Raw genomic sequence first — 18,219 nt, forward strand, 5'->3', positions numbered from 1 at the left:
TTAGATTATGCCAAAGGACTATTTGAGTAGGATACTGAAATAAACCCCAGATGGCATAGGAAGTGCCTGGTGTTTATGACTTATTCCACCTGAAGGAGGCCAAACTTCAGTAAATGCAATCAGCACACCCCCACAGGGCTCTCTGCTCCTGGAGAAGGCAGATGTCTGGTTGCTCTGGCCCTGCCTTCCCTCATCACTGTCTAGCAGCCCCGCTGCAAGAAGGCCAAGTTCACCCAGGAGGGCCCCGACCCCAAGAGCATGTGGCCTGGGGAAATGGGGAAGAGAAGAGAGCCACATACACACCTGTACCCACTGTTGACCCAGCCTGGATGACTCAGTTCTCCTTCCCATATAAGGGATAACACAGATACAAGAGGCCAAGAGCCTTTGGTAAAATGTTTTAGAGTTATTCTTTGTTTAGACTTCTCATCTATTTATGTAGTTTATGGACTCAATTTAGGGAATTAACCAGAGTGAAAGTGTTACAACTATGGTGGCATTATCTCCCAATCAGGATAAAATTGGTATTCATTCAGGGCTTCAGGCCTCACCCCAGTAATGCTCATCATCAGGGCAGAGAAGACTCTGAGGAAATCAAAGAAGAGGTTTCTAAGCAGAACTTCATGTCCTTGATCCCTTAATTGAGCACTAAATTCCTTTTCCATCACTGAGAAGAGATCTGGAAAGTCTGCAGCCCATATCTACAGCTACATCTCTATTTATCCATCTCTGTTTTTTCTGCCGTGTGGAACTGACAGGCATCTGTTTCTCTACTTTCTCATTGGCTTCTGTGTGGTAGAAACCAGGAAATATTTTTCTTCAAAGTCCTGTGACTTTTTTAAAAAGTACTTTCAGCCATGTAGTTCAGTTACTTTTCCACTTCAGTGAGTTCACACTTTCCTGTTAATTTCTCCATGATGCTTATTTTTTAAAAGTTTTTTTAAACAAAAGCAAAGTGCATCTGCTTGGCCCTTCAGAATTGTGTGTGTGTGTATGTTCGATCCAGTGTTAAGGTTTAGAGTTTGAGGATGTTATTGAATTTGTCTGCCAAAAGAGACCAATCTCCAATTGAATCTTTTTCTACAGTGGTCCATTCTGTTTCTATTCTTCCTGTCCAAAAAGGACTGTTGGAACAACTTCTGGAACCTCTAAGAGGATCCCAAACTGTTCTTGTGTCATTTTAACTCAATTTTTGCCCCAGGGCTTATAATTTATATGACCAGTAATTAAAGGAAAGAAAGGTTTTTCCAATGATATCAGGATTTCACATCAAGAAGTGGTCCTTTTCTTCCTAATGCACATAAAGCTTGTTTTCGTCTATAGAATATATATTAGAGAATTTAATCTTAGAGTGTTTCTTATGGTTTTGTAAATTAAATTATATTTTTTTAATTGAAGTACAGTTGCTGTACAATATTACATAAGTTACAGATATATGATATAGTGGTACACAATTTTTCAAGTTTATACTCCATTTATAGTTATTGTAAAATATTGTCTATGTTCGCCATGTTGTACAGTATATCCTTATAGCTTATTTCATACCTTATAGTTTGTACATCTTGTACCTATGGGTTTTTTTAAATCATTATGGGGATTTTATGGTTGCCAACTATGAAAGTGGGTTTGTATATTATTTGATTATCTTTATCCATGCTAGAGTGCTGTACTAAAAATACCCTCTCTCTTCTGTTTACATCTACTTCAGGTTTTCTAGTATTTTTATCCTTATTTAACTCAGGTATTTATACATGGAATCTGCTGCTCTTTTGGCACTTGCAATCGGAAAGTCTTGAGGCACTTGAATTTTTGTCTCATCTTGTAACTCCTGTCTAATTAAGGGGCATGTTTCCACAATGAACAAAAAGCACATGATTTCACAAGGCAGCAATGGCACACCCAACATGGAAGCTGGACTCTGAACCCTACCTCTCACACAAGGTCTTTTCATACCATCTGACATCATTAGGTCACTAAATGTTTATTTCCAGTAACTGGGCAATAAATAAAACATGTTTGAAACAACCAAAAACTCAGATGCCAAATAAATCTCAAATTTAGTCACTGTTAAGAGAACCAGTTTAAAATAAAGAACACCCTTGCACAATGGGAAAAAGTGTACACATTCGATGACCCTGTGGTACAAAAATAGATTTGAGGGGTATTTTTTTGAAATTTGGCCTCTCCCTAGAGATAAAAACTTGACTGGAAATGTTGACGTTTTAAGCACATGAAAACATGAGATTATCCTGAAAGTAGCTGGTAATTATAACCCCTAGAAATGTAATTCTAATTTGATCTATACATTGAGCAAAATCTCAGAAATGTTTTCAAATATATATGGCATACCACTGTTTACTGCAGACAGCAAGATACTTATCTCTGCCAAAATTATGACTTTTCAGCTACTTCAAACTTGATTTACATTCAAGAAACCAATTCCTCTTAGCCACCCTGTACGTTCTATTAGATTAATTTCTATTCTTTTAATACTTTAAAGTGAATTTAGTGATGCCTGTACCCAGCCTGATTCACACAGCAACAAAAGTTTATATAATCTTAAGAACAAGAAATTATTTTTAGGACTATGAAAGATGAAACATCACTTTCTACAATAGGAAAGGTATTTCCCCCTTTTCCTTGACACTTTCCATCAAGGTGAAAAACACTTTAGATATTTCCAATCCCATTATTCCTCCTCGTTCCACTTTATAATCCAAGCCAAAACAATCTCTGTTCTTATTAATTTAACTATCATCACTAAGTCTAGTCACTGAACACTGAGTTTTCTCCATTAATCCTCTCCCACTTCATCTCTAAAACAGCACTGGATTCCATGATTGATATTCAAGAATACCTGATTCTCGACATCAATCAAAGATGAAACTGGTTAAAACAAAGATGCAGCTACTCATCTTTACCTCACAATCCTCCCCTCCAAGGGTCAGTTAATCAATCAGAGAGCGCATTTATCTGATTTCTAAAGCCAGGGAGTTCAGAATACTCCAACTCATCACCATCTTTTTCTTCACAACAGCCCATAATCAAATCCTGATGCTGGATTCTTCACAAAAGCCTCTGCATTAATCTCTTCGTTTTTAAATTTACTTCTTAGATTGGAGCCTGATCATTTCACAGTTGGACCAAGGCCAACTTCTCTTCCCTGGCCTCCTCATGTCTACCATCCGCACATCCACTCCCATCTCATTCAAAAGCTGAAACTTTTAAAATTTTCTGAAAGTTCATTAAATGTATTAAACTTACAGCTTTTAAGTTCATCTTAAAATTATATGATTCTATTTATAAGTCTAGGAAATGTTCACATTTTCCTTCTTTTCCTCATAAGGAATTTTCAAATATGCTGAGATAATTCAAAGAATAATACAGTGATCACTTGCTTTCCCACTTCTTAGAGTCAACAATTGTTACAATTTTGTCATATTTGTGTATAAAAGGCATTTGAAAGTAAATTACAGACATCATGGCATTCCCCACTCAAGAATAAGGACACTACCCTACATACCTCTAACACCATTATCACACCTAAGAAAATAATAGTTCCAAAATACGACCTAATATCCAGTCCATATTTAACCTTCCTCAATTGTTCTTCAAATGTCTTTCAGAACTGGGTTTTGACTTTTTTAAAACCAAGATATGATTAAGGCTCATATATTATATGTGCTGTTGTCTCTCTTCAGTCTCTTTCTGAGGAAGCCAATCTATATTTTTTAACGATATGAAGAAACCAAGCAATAATACCCTACATTATCATTCTTTCTGATGTGAGGGAGTGTGATAGTTTTGGCTTGTTTCTTCACCCACAGTATTCCCTATGAGCTGGAGGTTACGTGTAAAGGATTGATTAGATTCAGCTCACACATTTTTGGCAAGAATACCTTTAAGGTGTTGCTCTACACTTCATACTGCATCCCATCAGGAGGCATATAATATCAGTTGTCCCCCTTTTAATGATTCTGAGTTTGATCACTTGATCAAGGGGGCATCATGTGATTTTTACCTTGATACCAACTCTTTTATTTTGCCTTATGCCTCAGGTTTAAAAGCCTTCATATCTGTGCCAAAGCCTGCCAGGAACTCTAACCTAGTTTACTTCTCTGGTCTCTTCTGACACTTCTTCCTTACCTGTTTCTTGCAGTGTTCTCCCTTCTGTTTAATTTCTCCCCCACTTCTCCGTGAGCTTAGTTTCCTAACCAATCATCCATTTTCCTCCACCATCCAAGCAGTTCCTGAAATTCTATTCTATGAAGCTCCCATGAATTTAAATACACTGATCACAGTTCATGTTGGCTTTTCAACCTCAAGTTTACTGCCTCATTTTTTGAATGTGCCACAGAAACAAGGGCTATTTCTACTAAATTCATTCTGTATATGACCTCTAATGCAATACATAAACATAGGTGCTTACTGATGACTATGACATGAAGGCCTCAGTAGTTGTAATCTGCATCTAATAAGAGTTTTCTCACTGAGCAAAGCACTAGTGAGTATTTATGCAGTCGTTTCTGCCATTCATTTCAAATCCACCTGTACCTCCCTCTGTAACTATGTTTGCAAACCAAGCACAGCAAGAAGGCACAAATATTTTCAAACACCTTTGTAGGATACATCTTATATACTATTGACTATTTGCCAGTAATGTTTTTTTTTTTAATGCCTGGATCATCCTAATTGCATAAATTGGACAATCGTGGGCATTCAGCAATATTTCTCACCAACAGGAAAAGCAAATATATTCTGAGAATGTTTTCTCAAAACAGGTCTTATTTTGAAGCTGTGTATTAGTTACTACACATGCAAAATGAATTAAGAATTGAGATCACTGTCTGGATCATTCAGACCAAAAGTCAGAGAAGTATCCAGATAAGGCAAAAAAGGGTTCCACCGAGTTTGGATTATTTGGGTAACTCCATCAACTATCCAATTCACGTGGATTGTATAGTCCAGCTTAGGCCTAAAAGTAAATAATCTGTTTATAATCTTTCTAGTTTGCAATCATCTGCCTACTAGTATATGTACAAGAATAACAAGTCTGTTGACATCTCATTTTCTTGCTTTTTACCATATGTGTTCCAACTTGGAAACTAGGGAGAAAGATACTGGGCACAGAATTTTAAAAGGACCTGCGTTTTTCCTTTCTCATGACCAACCTTAGCTGAAATGACTAAACAATGCAAATGGCACCAAATTCATCCTCCTTCTCCAAGGCTTGTCTAGGGCAAACTGTGCAGCATACTAGGTTTACTTCAGCCCCACTGCCCCTATAAAAACTTGCCCTTAACACAGTAATCCAGTCTTTACTTCTAAGCTAAATGTAAACTGATGATATTCCTTTTCCAAAAAGCATGTGTTTAAACCTGGTCTTCAGCTGAGGAAGGAAAAGGTCCCTCTTAAGCAGGCATTTCAGGCTCCAAAGGCAGACCAAGATTGTGAGGGGCATCAAGCCTTCCCTGTCTTACTGAAGTTACATGACATAAGCAATCACCTGCTCTATTTTTATGTTTGACTCTATCAATAGGTAAGTGTCTTCTAAGCTCATATTTGCATAGTTCTGTAACATTTGCAGAGCATGTTACATTACCTTGTCTAATCTTGACAAAGCCCCATATTCTTGTCTCCACTTTACAAATAAGGAAGCTGGTTCCCTGCCACCAAGTGCTGAGCCCATGGCTCTAACCAAGGTATTATAACTCTACATGGCTGTTCTTTCCATTCTGGTCTACAGACCAATTTTGCCTTTTCCCCTAGAAGAAAGGGGATGACCCAACCATGGACTTGCCCGGCACCTAAAAGTGTTCTCCAGGTTGCAAAAGCAAGAACGATTGATTCTGCTACCAACAGATATTTCACTCCCCCACACACAAATACACACACAATTTTTTGAATATTCAGGTAACAGCAGGAATAAATAGATCTCGCCTATTCTTCTCACAGGGGGTTCAAACCATAATCAGGTGACAGGAGAAGAACCACAGGACAAAGCTATGTCATTATCACATAATTCCAAAGCAGGAAGCACCAAATAACTGGGGTAGAGGCACCAGTAATTTTATGTTGCTTTTACTATGCACATTCAATGATGAGTTTTAAAGAAAAGTCAGCCTCTCTCTCACTTTATGATATATAGACCTAAAGTTACACATAATTCCAATGATATTTAAAATGCACTTCAAACAACTCATGCATTGCCATTCTAGTTATAAATTTTTATAAGAAAACAAAGATGACAAATTATTACTGTATGATGGGTTCAAAACTTGACTGTACCCACTAACCAGCAAACTATTGCAAAAAGGCATGAATATTTTCAAACATCTTTGCAGAGTATTTTTCACGTACCATATCTCATGCCTGACACATGTTTTATACACAGATCCCTGTAACTGAAAAAATACCAACAGGCAATCATAGACTTCTGGCAGCATTTCTGGAAGTTCAATACATACAATTATCTTATAGATCTTACAGATGCTTCCAAATATCTTACAATGCTTACAATTATATCAGGGGGTGGCAAACTTTTTCTGAAAAGGGCTTTGCAGACCATATTTTAGGCATTTCAGATCATATGACCTCACTGAAAGTATACCATCCTTCTGTCCATAACACGAAAGCAGACATAGACAGTATGTAAATGATGGGTATGGCTGTGTCCAATAAAGTTTTATTTACAGTAATAGGCCCACAGGTCAGTTTGCCAACCCCTTCTACAAAAAACTTATTTTTACCAAGTCTGTCCTTCCTACTACAGTGAGACTGTACCTAGAACACATCACTAAAATGGGCTGGGCAGTGTTGCTCACCTGCGACCCAATAGTCTCCTGGAAGCACCGGCCAAGCTGCGTCTTAGCAGCCACCGGATACACGTGAGGAATGACTTGCTGGTGGGAGTACGAGGAATGGACTGTCTGGGTCTTCTGGACAGGAGGCCCTTGGTAAGAGACTTGGGACTGGCCTGGTTGAGCTTCTTTGACCTTCTGGCCTGTTGGGCCATCAACTCTTGAAACCTGATGTATCTGGACTGAGGCCTCAGGAGGGTGCTTCACATGGATATTGACTATGTTAGGAGGAAATTTCACTAAAACAGATTGGGAAGAAAACTTATCAGTCATAAATAATTAATACGCACATCAGGATGAAAGTAAATGTTCGTGCTAGTCAGCATGAAACTAAGTTTTATATACACACATATACTTAAGTACATATATATTATACCTGGGATAAATGATATATTTTTAGTGTGCATCTATTTTTGCTGCACAGCCATTAAAAAACTCTTGAGAGTAAAAGGGGACACTCAAAAATTAAACCTGAATTTATATACTTTAAAGAATAAAACTGCTTTTACAAAGAGAAGTTTAAACTTCTCACAGTAACAGATCCATGAGACAAAAATTTTTTTCAGAGGAGTCATAAAACTATGAAATTCGTACTACTTGTGGTCATACATTCTATCAAACAAGAGTAATAGACTCAAGAGTTTGATTATTTTTGAATTTCTCACAAAGTTTCCATCGTAGAGATTGTAGGATTTACAACACAATTTCACAAAGCATAGTTCTCTTACCCTTAAACCTGGTGTGTACATACTTTTGTGCTTCCTGTGACACACACAAAATACCGAAGTGTGATATTTTACATCTCTATTTTCTTTCTCTGCAGGTTACACACAGAATTTCATCTTCTGATGCTAAGATTCAGGTTTGAAAGAATAAGAGCCAGTAACACTTCTCTGACCCCTTTTTAAAAAATTGTGCATGTGTAAGAGGTGCCAGGTTGAAAAGAATGAATTAGTCATAGAATTTCTGAGCTCCAAGTGACCTAGTTTACCTTCCTCTACAGATGAATCAACTGAAGCCCAGGGAGGTGAGGTTACAGATCGTTTAGAACTAAAACCAAGAGCTCTTCGACGACAAAATAGACTTGGTGTTCATCAGCAGGTACTGTGTGATCTACTAGTTTATTAATCCCATAAGGGCCAGAACACCATCTTGTTCATCTTTCCATTTCCCAGGACCTGCCAGAACAGTGCCATGTATGTTTATCAGCTCTTGGTCCTGCATCACCAGAGAAAGATGGGCTCCATTTTCTTATTTCCTAGATACCATTCCCTACAGCCTAGAAAGCACTGGCACCATATACCTGGGCCCATATTCTGTTCCAATACCAGCCCTGCAGATACTTGGCTTCTGTATGGGTTTGGCATGTTAACAGAGTTCTGATGAATGGGCAAAATCAAAATAATCAGCTTACCTTTGACTCCCTGCTGGCTGGTCATGGTCAGAGGCAAAGTATGTGTTGAGTGGACGACATGTGTTCCCAACGCCTTGCCTGACTGCTGGGAATGCTGATAAAGTTTAGGCACGCTAGCACCATGGACAGGAATCTGACAAAGCTTCCCTGTGAAATTTGGAGGGCACTGGCATTTGTCCCTTGAACTGCATTGGCCTCCATTCATACATGGAAGATGGCAAATTACTATAAAGGAAAAGAGAAAATGTGGAGAGTTGGTTAGTTTCTCAAATGCTAAGTAACAATCAACCAACAAAACTCCCCCAAAGCACAGCCATCGTATTCCCAATGACTTTAGAAATGGTAAACAAAGGAGTATACACTATGACAAAAATACTTCCTTTTTTTTTTTTTAAACTATCTTTTTCTTTCCACCTTAAGTAAGTCATTTAGCTCTCCAATTGCTTGTGGTTGTTCACCCACAATGGTGGAAAAAATTCATGGGAAAAAATATACATGTATATAAATATATATAAAGTAGCCACTCAGGATATCTCTTGAATTCTATAATTACTTTGCTTTCCTATTTAATTACTAGTTTATTTACTGTCTCCCTAGACTATAAACTCCTTGGGGGAAAGGAATATGCCTAGCTTAATGACCTTTGTATCCTCAGCACCTAGAATAATGTCTGGCACACAGTGGACATTAAATATTTCCTCAAAGAATAAACAAATGAGAGTGCTAAAAATAATATTTGTTGAGAATTTTCTCTACGTAAGACACTGAAATAAGCATTACCCAGAGTAAGGGAGCAGAATAGTTTGAATCCTGCTTTACAGGAATTTGCACTCTCATTGGGATAACAAGACCACAACGAAACCTAGAAGTAGCCGTGATTAATAGTTGGACATTTATTTAGAATATCAAAAGATAAAAGGATATGTTTGGGTGAAGAATTTTAAAAGGAGTTTTAAATTCTGGCCAAATTCAAATTAAGGCCAACCTATTTATCACGAATGAATTCTTCCTATCAGCCCTTGAACTGATCGGATTTCCAGCAGCTTAAAAAATAGCCCCTCAACTCCATTTTCTTCCAGCTTCTTCTCTGCTTCAATCCTCTCCTCCATGACCAAACTTTCCAAAAGAATTGTCTGCTCACTTCTCCACTCACTACCAGCCAGCCAGGGTCACATTGTGTTTCCCTTTCCCCACACCTCTCCTACACTGAAACTCCTCTTACTCAGGTCACTAATGGTCTCCATGTTGCTAAATCCAATGGATGGATTTCAGTCTTCCCTTGGCTTCTGTGACATCTCAACCCATCTAGTTTGCTCTTTCCTCTTTGTTCACTGTATTTTAATCTTCTTTGCAGACTCCACTCTTTCCTAACCCTTGAAACACTGATGTGCTTCAAGATTTGGTCTTAAAGTCTTCTGCTTTACTAACTCCATATATTCTGATTTCAGCCTATCATATGATGATGGCACCCAAAACTATATTTCTTAGCCAAAGCTTTCTGCTGTGCTCCACACTGTCTACTACTGTTTATTTCCTGTAGATCTTCTACAGGCATCTCAAACTTACAATGTCCTAAATGGAACTTAATCATCTTCCCCTAACATCTCCATTCACTGAGAGACCCTTAACAGAAACCTGAGGGCTGCTCTATCCTTTCACCCACCCAAACATCCATCTCCAGGTTCTGCCTTCTAAACATTCATCAAATATGCCCACATCTTTCTCATCATAGAGGTCCTGTTCTCTCTGAAACCTCATTCTCTACAATCTAGCTACACTGACCTGGATTCAGTTCCTCAGTGGACAGGGCCTCTAACCCCTCCTTAAGCTTTATATACCCTATGTTCTTGGCCTGGAACACTCTCTCTATTTGTCCCCCATCACCTACCTAACTCCTACTCACCTTTTGGATACTGCTTAAACCTTCGTTCCCTGGAAGCACTTCCAATTGCCCCTCATCTAGGTTTGGTGCTTCTCCTCTGTGCTTCCGTGGGCTCTCATTCACTGCTCATCATGCTGCCTGGCTCACTGAGTTACAATCACCTGACTGCTTTTCCGTACACCTCATTCAACTAGAGTGCTGTGAGGTCAGGGACTTTAATGTTTTACCTCTAGCATGTAGCTCAGCTTTTAGAAAAAAGGCTGCAGCTCAAAAAACAAAAAAATATTAGATGAAAGAATGAACACATTTATGGCTACCACTTTGTCAAATACCATTCTACATACTACAGAAGAAAGTAAAAGCTAACTGGAACTACTAGGTAATACATGATAAGTAAAAATACAAACAAGTAACATTGGAAAATATAAAATGTAAATTGTGTGGAACTCCAGTGAAAAGTCATTTTGGGGAAGTCAAAATACACTTTACAGGAGAGCTCATTTAAGTCTTTGAAGCTGGGTAGCCTTCAGAAAAACAGAAAGGATTGTATCCTAGGAGGATAGTGTATAAGAAAGGGGGTGGTAGGCATATTTGGGAGATAATGAGAAAGTCTATCTTGTTGAAACCCCAGATTCCTGAGGGGAGGGGTCAGGTGATAAACTGGGAGAGGCTTAAGTCAGACAATGGATAAAGGCCTGATAAAAAGTTTGGATTTTATTCTGTAATTAGTAAGTTCTTTTGTAGACCCCAAGGAGAGAATTTTTCAGGAAGATTACTCTTGTGATGCCATGTGGCATTAGCTGGAAAGGAGAGTGACCTAGGTGGAGAAGTCAGATAGGACACTATTAAAATAACTGAAAGATAACTTGAAAAATCCATGGATTAGGATGATGGCAACAAGAATTAAAAGAAACATGAAGTAATCATATGATAGATGGGCAATAAGTACAACATGGAGATAGGACACAGGAAATAAACAGCAAGCCAAAGAAGAGGGAAGACAGTGAAGGAGAAAGGAAAGAGCTGGAAAAAATGACCAAGGTAACCACCTAGAACTATGTCCAGGATCTCACTATGTGGCAGATGAAGTCAAAACTGCACACACTGGATAGGGTCTGGAATATGTTTCCACCAGTGTCTTATCTACACTGAGGTGCAGAGTAAGAAGAAAAGTCAAAGCTGACTCTGAGGTTGAGTCAAAGACTTTGTAACTCCCAGTTCAATTCTGAATTGAATTTCTAAATGACAGGTTGGCTAAGCTGGACGGGTTCAGTGTGTAATGGGCAAGGACAAAGGGAGCCTGGCCAAGATTTCACAATACTACAAATAATTTATAACTGGAATACAAGCACTCCTCACTTTGTATGGTTCCAATATGAATGAATTTCAGTTAATGCAGTTTATCTAAATAACTTCAGTCCCCCAACAACATGGTTTGAACTTCATTTGCCACAATATTAACTAGGTAACTGCATAAAGTACAAAATTCACTGCTAGCTCTTTGGTCCACAAACCACTACATAAATAACAGATGTGTACCATGATCAGTAATCAATCATGTCACTTCCTTCAGAGGCTGTTGGCGACTGATCCCAGCATATCTGTTATTCAGTTCATGCACAGATAGCAAAGCAGGTATTTGTGTTGCCTCCTCACTTTACATTGATAAACTCGCATGACATTTTACAGAATTGTGTAGTCAAAAGGGCCAACAATAACAACAAAAAAGCGTGGCAAAGAAATGAAAAGTGGTGACATTGGAAGTGAAATTGGAAAGTGGTTGTGATGTAGGATAAAGATGGTCCAAAGGAAATAACATTAAAGGAACTCACAGATATTCCACAACTTTGAAAGCATAATGGTAAGATACTGGAACCTGACTCAAACTTGGGAAGGAGTATAATGGCTCATTAAGGCAAAGAAGAGATACTCCACATCATAAAGTATATGAGAAGAAAGCAAAAATGTTCTAATTACTCTTGTTAAGTTCTATTCGAAGAAAGAAAACACTTTAATTCTCAGTGTTTCTAACATTTTAAATTACAGGGCACTAGATAAATATCAGCTTTACTATTTTTCTTCCTTTCCCTATAAATACATCACCTACAGTAAAACAATTGTAATGTTTCAACAAAAAAAAAATTTTAAGGTGATAGAACTAGTAATTTTCCCATTGATTATTAAGATCGTTTTGCACAGTTACAGCTTGCATGGTTATTTTTATGGTCTTGCATCACCATGCAAAGAGGACTACCTTTAATCTTTATTAAAATAACTTCATCTATGTTATCATTTTTTTTTTTACACAGAAGCTGACTTTTATTTCTAATATCAATAGCAGATTTTGGAATCCAACATGAATTTAATTAGCTTTGTTTAAAACTATTCTTAAACCTCTGAGATAGCTTCCACACAAATATTTCAAGAACTGTACTAGTCTAAGTGGATACAGCAATAATCCCAGAAGAGAACTCCAATAACCCTGTTTCTCTCTGGTCATAAAGGAAACCGTTTCAGCTGACTTATTCCAAGCAACAACAGGCCACTATTCATAACCATTTATGAATGAGAAATAAAATACCTATTCTCCTGTTCCAGCATCTTCACAAAATCTAAGTTATAATTTAAAGTTCTTTGCCCCAGCTCACTCACTGTGCATTGAGTTCTTTGTGGCAGGTGCTATTTTTAAAGTTAAATAGTCTTTTATGTCAAAGAAAACAAATTTAAAATCAACCTACAAAAGTTAAGGATTTAACTATGAATAGTTTCTTTCTGTTTCAAAAGTTCATGCCACTCTCAAAACATCGCCTGGTGATATATAGTCTGTGCAGCCAGCGTTCTATAAAACTTTTTCAACATATGAAGAGGAAAAAGAATAAGTTATCTTTAAGGCTGGCTTGTGGAATGCTGGTTGTAAGTCTAGCTATGGCACATATATTTTAGAACATATAACTGGAAGGTGTAATGTAGAACGCTGGCTGAGAAATTCCATAACCTTGTCAGCTTGACATTTTGCTGGCCATCACCATAATTCACTACATTGCATTATACGGTCACCTGGGACCTACAGCAAATAACAAGAGGTATATGGGCCTTCAGCCTGTTATTCCAGAAAGTGGAATATCGTGACAACCACTCCAAGTATCTCATGGTACAACTATAAAAGGTCAAAATGAGCCAAAGGATCGAGGCTGGAAGAAAAAGTTGGAGGCTTTAAATATGCCCAGCATTTCAGTGCATTCCACCATTCACACTGGTCTGTAAAACCACTTGCAGGACTCAAGAAACTGGGCTGACAGGATAATATTCACAGTCTATGCCACAAATTGGAACTTAGTTTAAATGAATAGGTACTGACTTGGATACAAATATGGGAAAACCGAATTTTCTGCAGATTTGAGTTATAAAAAGCTAGACTCTCATTCTTCCCTGTTATCTTAGCTGACTATAAAAATATTTCAGCTGCTTGTCCCCAAAAGGCGCTCTAAGAATGTACTTGACTTTCCTACAGAAACACCCGGGCCCCTCCACCCACCCCCTCGCTTTGTGTGCCAGCAGACAGACTGTTTCAAGTTATTGTGGCTAAGGCAGAACAGGGAAAACAAACCTCCATCTGAAGGAAAACTTACATCTGTCATTTCACAGAACAGACATACACATGATTTTGATTTGAATAGCTACTTCAACTTTCCCACTTGTCTCTGATTAGGAGAATAACATTCCCTTGAAGGCTTTCAACATTTTGTTTGATGTCCCTTGCAGGGTGAAAAGAAAGCAATAACATTTTTAGAAAGTACAAGGTATCATTTTATTTCTCCCTCAATATGCCTACATTGCCCTCTTTTAAAGGGTACCCACAGATTCTATTCAGCCAGAAAGTAGGTGAAAAATGTAGCTATTTAAAGCTTTCAGATAACAAGTATGTCAGATAATAATTAAATGCCACAGCAAACCACCGCTCATTTTAAGAACCTATCCCACTTTTTAAAAACCTGCATTTTTTGCCTTTTAATTCAGTATGCATCATCCCGCCACACCAAAAAATAAAATAAAATAAATAAAGCAACTGAAGCTGAAAGCCAAGATGGAAGTCATGTTCCTTTGGAGCAAGGACAGAGGAACTGAGGAGGCCTCGTCTTACACAGAAGCCAAGAAAGGAAGTACAGAGATTAGTAGGCATTTACTAAAATCTAAGTTTGAGTATTTTTATTGAATGCAGGGATTTATCATTGCTGTGCTCCAAAACTGCTTACAGCCAATTCTTGATTATCTGTCTGCTAACGTATACTGAGTCCCAGACTGAACCAAGAAAACATTCAAGTGACAGGTTGTCTGGAGCAACCTGTCCAAGGAGGTGACATTTCACCTAAACCTAAAAGGAGAAGAATCCCGTGATGTGAAAGTTGGCAAAGAATGTTTGCAGAAGAAGAAATAACAGGAGCTAAGACCTTGAGGTGAGACATGGCTTAGAAAAGCCCAGAAACGGAAAGGAGGCTGATGTGGTGGGAATGTGAGAGGAGAAGAGCAAGTGAGAAAAGCTAGGTGGAGAGACAGAGCAGGGCCAGATTCCTGTTTCTTTCCACAAGGATAAAGGGCTGCCTATAATACAGTAAACAGGAAAAATGTAAGTAAGTTAATACTTGGGACCGGGACAGATTATGAATCACAGGAGACAGAACCGGGGGAAGAGAAAGAACAAGGATAAGTAAGGGTAAGTAGAATCATCTATTGTATACACAAGAAATGTGCACTGTAAACTTGGCTTTGAGTTTCTGGACCTTGGCCATATTGAAGTTAAGTTCTGGAAGGTTTAATTTAAGACTCAAATAGATAACGATTCTACAGATAAGAGGACTTTTAAAAAATTCTTTATACTGATTACATGTGGGCATGATAATTGTAGTGGGCGGAATGGTGGTCTCCCAAAAGATACACCCATGTCCTGTGAATGTCCAGAATCTGTGACTATTACTTCACGTGGTAGATGAGTGAACACCACCTTACAATGCAAAACAAATGCAACTAGAAATCCCGAGAGGAGGCCCTTGTCCTGGATTATCCAGGTGACCTCTCATTTCAGTGACAAGGCCCTTTTAAGAGTGAGGGCCAGGGAGCTTTGACCGAAGAGGAAGAGGCAATATGACTGAGGCGGAGATCAGAATGATGCAGCTAGAAGTCCAGGAGCACCAACAGCCATGAGAAGCGGGAAGAGGCAAGGGATGGACCCTCCTCTAGAGTCTCCAGAAGGAGCGTGGCCCTGCCTACACCTTGATTTTGACCTTCTGGTCTCCAGAACTGTGAGAGAATACATCTCTATTGTTTTAAGCAAAAAAAAAAAAACAAGAAGAAGAAGAAAAAGGTACAATAATACAATGTGTGTAACATTATGAGACTAATGTTCTTCATAGGACGTGTAAAAGGAAAAAAACAGAGTCTAAAGAAATCTTGGAGCAGAGAGAAAATGCTTCCACAAAAGCTAAAAATGCACTCACCATACTCTTTGCTGCCAGAGACAATCTCTTTGTTTTACCTGCTCTAGAAATTAAGATGACCATTTTCATCCCATCCCCATCTATCAAATGCTAAAGTACACTGGACTAGAATTAAAGGCAATTCACATTTCAACAAATGCAATATCTCAACCTTAATGCAAACAAAAATCCCACAAATCTAATTTTTAATGCTGGCGCACATTAGCGAATGCTTGGATAGCACGTTCTGTTTATAATCCAGGAGATAGGAAGCCCTACCACCCACACATGCATCAGAGCTTCCTATTTGGGATAAGACCATTCATCATCTCAACTTTGTTTATGGCTTTCTGCTCACTGATCATCAACCTCACCATAGCTGTGGGCTATCTAATTTGATCTAGTTTTATATTTTTCATAACCTACGGAGCTTCCTATATCAAGCAAATCACAAAATTCCACTTTATATCCTCCATCCACAGAGGCTTGTTCTCAGTAACTCCCAAATCCTGGGCTCTTTTACCCTTAGGAATAACACAGCAACATCTGCAGGCTACAGAGTAAACACACCAGTCCCACACACCTTGGGATGGTGGCAAATCATTTCATTTTGTGGATTACTGTGCCCTCCTCTGCAAAACGGGGTGGTCTAATGACACAATCCACAGGTTTCTACAATTAAAGTTCTCAAAACGCTAACCAAGTTAGTAGAGTAAAATTCAGATTTCCTCATCTCATCTAATGAGACTGGCATGATATAACATTTTTAAAAGGGACAAATACATATCCAGCCACTTGCAATTTACGTAGAAGGGACAGGGTTAATCTGTTGCATGGTGTGCTTCGTTTTTATTTTAATGTATAATCAGACACTGATTCAAACATAAGTTGCCTACTTCGTAACAACGCAGTTAATAAAATGCTCAGAGGTTTATGCAAAGCTGACTTCACTTGGGAGAATGATGTAAACATAATTGGGGAAATGATAGTGCTGTACACTAATGGACAGGGAGATAGGTTTCACAAAAATGACGACACGCTTCATCCTTAAAGACCATACCTTTTACAGTGCTATCACTGCAACTGTCTTCAGGGACACGAAGTCATTTTAGCTATTGTAGCAGGGCATTTTCTTTAATGTCACTGCAAAATGCTTTCTCGAGAACCAAGTAATACCACTTAAGCTATACACAATATTAACAATAAGTTTAAAAATGTACTGCACCGGAGGGAGGAACACTCCAAGACTCATTATACGACGCCACCATCACACTGATACCAAAACCAGACAAAGATGCCACAAGAAAAGAAAACTACAGGCCAGTATCACTGATGAACACAGATGCAAAAATCCTCAAGAAAATACTAGCAAACAGAATCCAACAGCACATTCAAAGGATCACAGGCAGGGTGGGAGGGAGGGAAGCACAAGAGGGAAGAGATATGGGGATATATGTATATGTATAGCTGATTCACTTTGTTATAAAGCAGAAACGAACACACCATTGTAAAGCAATTATACTCCAATAAACATGTTAAATAAAAAAATGTACCACACCACTGTAATTTGCAAACTTGGTCTAGAGACCAAGTTCATACTCTCACCAAGTTCATTAATATCTGCTTGTTATTTACTTATCCTGAACCTTCGGGATAGAATTAGAGATTAATCTAAATTTAGAATTTAAAAAATATTTGCCAAGTCAAAACCTCAACGTACATATCTAACTTGAGAACACAAAACCGCACTAAAACCTCCTATCTTCATAGCCAGTACAAATTATTGCAGCCCTTTCAAGCCAGGTCTAAATATGGCCTCCAATAAAGAAACTTTCCTCCAAAGAGAGGAAGATGCTGAATAGGAAGAATCCTAGAAGGATTTGTAAGTGGGGTGGGGGGCGTCTAATATAATTTCTGTGTCATTTATCCATCTGCCTTGTATTATAACTATTTTTTTGTTTCTCTTCCTCCTACTAGATTTTGGATACGGTAGGAAAGAGGCCACGCTCTCATCTTTGTATCTCCCGTATTTTTCATAGCACAGCATTTTACAGACAAGAACTCAACATTAAAATGTTGCCATTAATTCCCTAAAAACTTGAGATGGAGAAAAAATGCAGCATTTACCTCTTGTAACACTCCTCATTTTTCTTCTGATACTGTTTAACTTTAGCACACACAGATATTCCTCAACTTACAAAGGGGTTACGTCCCAATAAACCCATCTTGAGATCGGTTGATGAGTTGAGAATATCAAAAGTCAAAAATGCATTTAATACAACTAACCTATCTAGCTTAGCTTTGCCTGCCTTAAAAATGCTAAGAACACTTACAGTTGAGTAACATGATCTAATACAAAGCCTATTTTATAATAAAGTGTTGACTATCTCATCTAATTGATTGATTACTATACTGAAAGTGAATAACAGAATGGTTGTGTGGGTACAGAGAAGGGTTGTGTGTATACTGGTTGTTTACCCTCGTGATGGTGTGGCTACTGGGAGCTGCCATGGCTGCCACTGACCAGCCTCATGAGAGAGATCCTACTGCCTATAAGTAGCCCAGGAAAAAATTAAAATTCAAAATCCAAAG

The 18,219-nt window shown here is 38.3% G+C and overlaps 1 protein-coding gene across 17 annotated transcripts in view; it reads right to left on the reverse strand.

Annotated features, from left to right (window-relative positions):
• The window catches only part of LTBP1 (latent transforming growth factor beta binding protein 1), a 432,121-nt gene that overhangs the window by 206,554 nt on the left and 207,348 nt on the right, over positions 1-18,219 (reverse strand). For all 17 annotated transcript variants that reach the window (XM_067007826.1, XM_067007825.1, XM_067007830.1 and 14 more), the window contains 2 exons: positions 8,275-8,499; positions 6,825-7,099 (listed from right to left, as the gene is read on the reverse strand). In XM_067007826.1, the coding sequence (XP_066863927.1) occupies positions 6,825-7,099; positions 8,275-8,499 (500 nt within the window). The remainder of the gene's footprint in view (positions 1-6,824; positions 7,100-8,274; positions 8,500-18,219) is intronic.

Source organism: Kogia breviceps, chromosome 11 (assembly GCF_026419965.1).
Source record: "Kogia breviceps isolate mKogBre1 chromosome 11, mKogBre1 haplotype 1, whole genome shotgun sequence".
NCBI classification, from domain to species: domain Eukaryota; kingdom Metazoa; phylum Chordata; class Mammalia; order Artiodactyla; family Physeteridae; genus Kogia; species Kogia breviceps.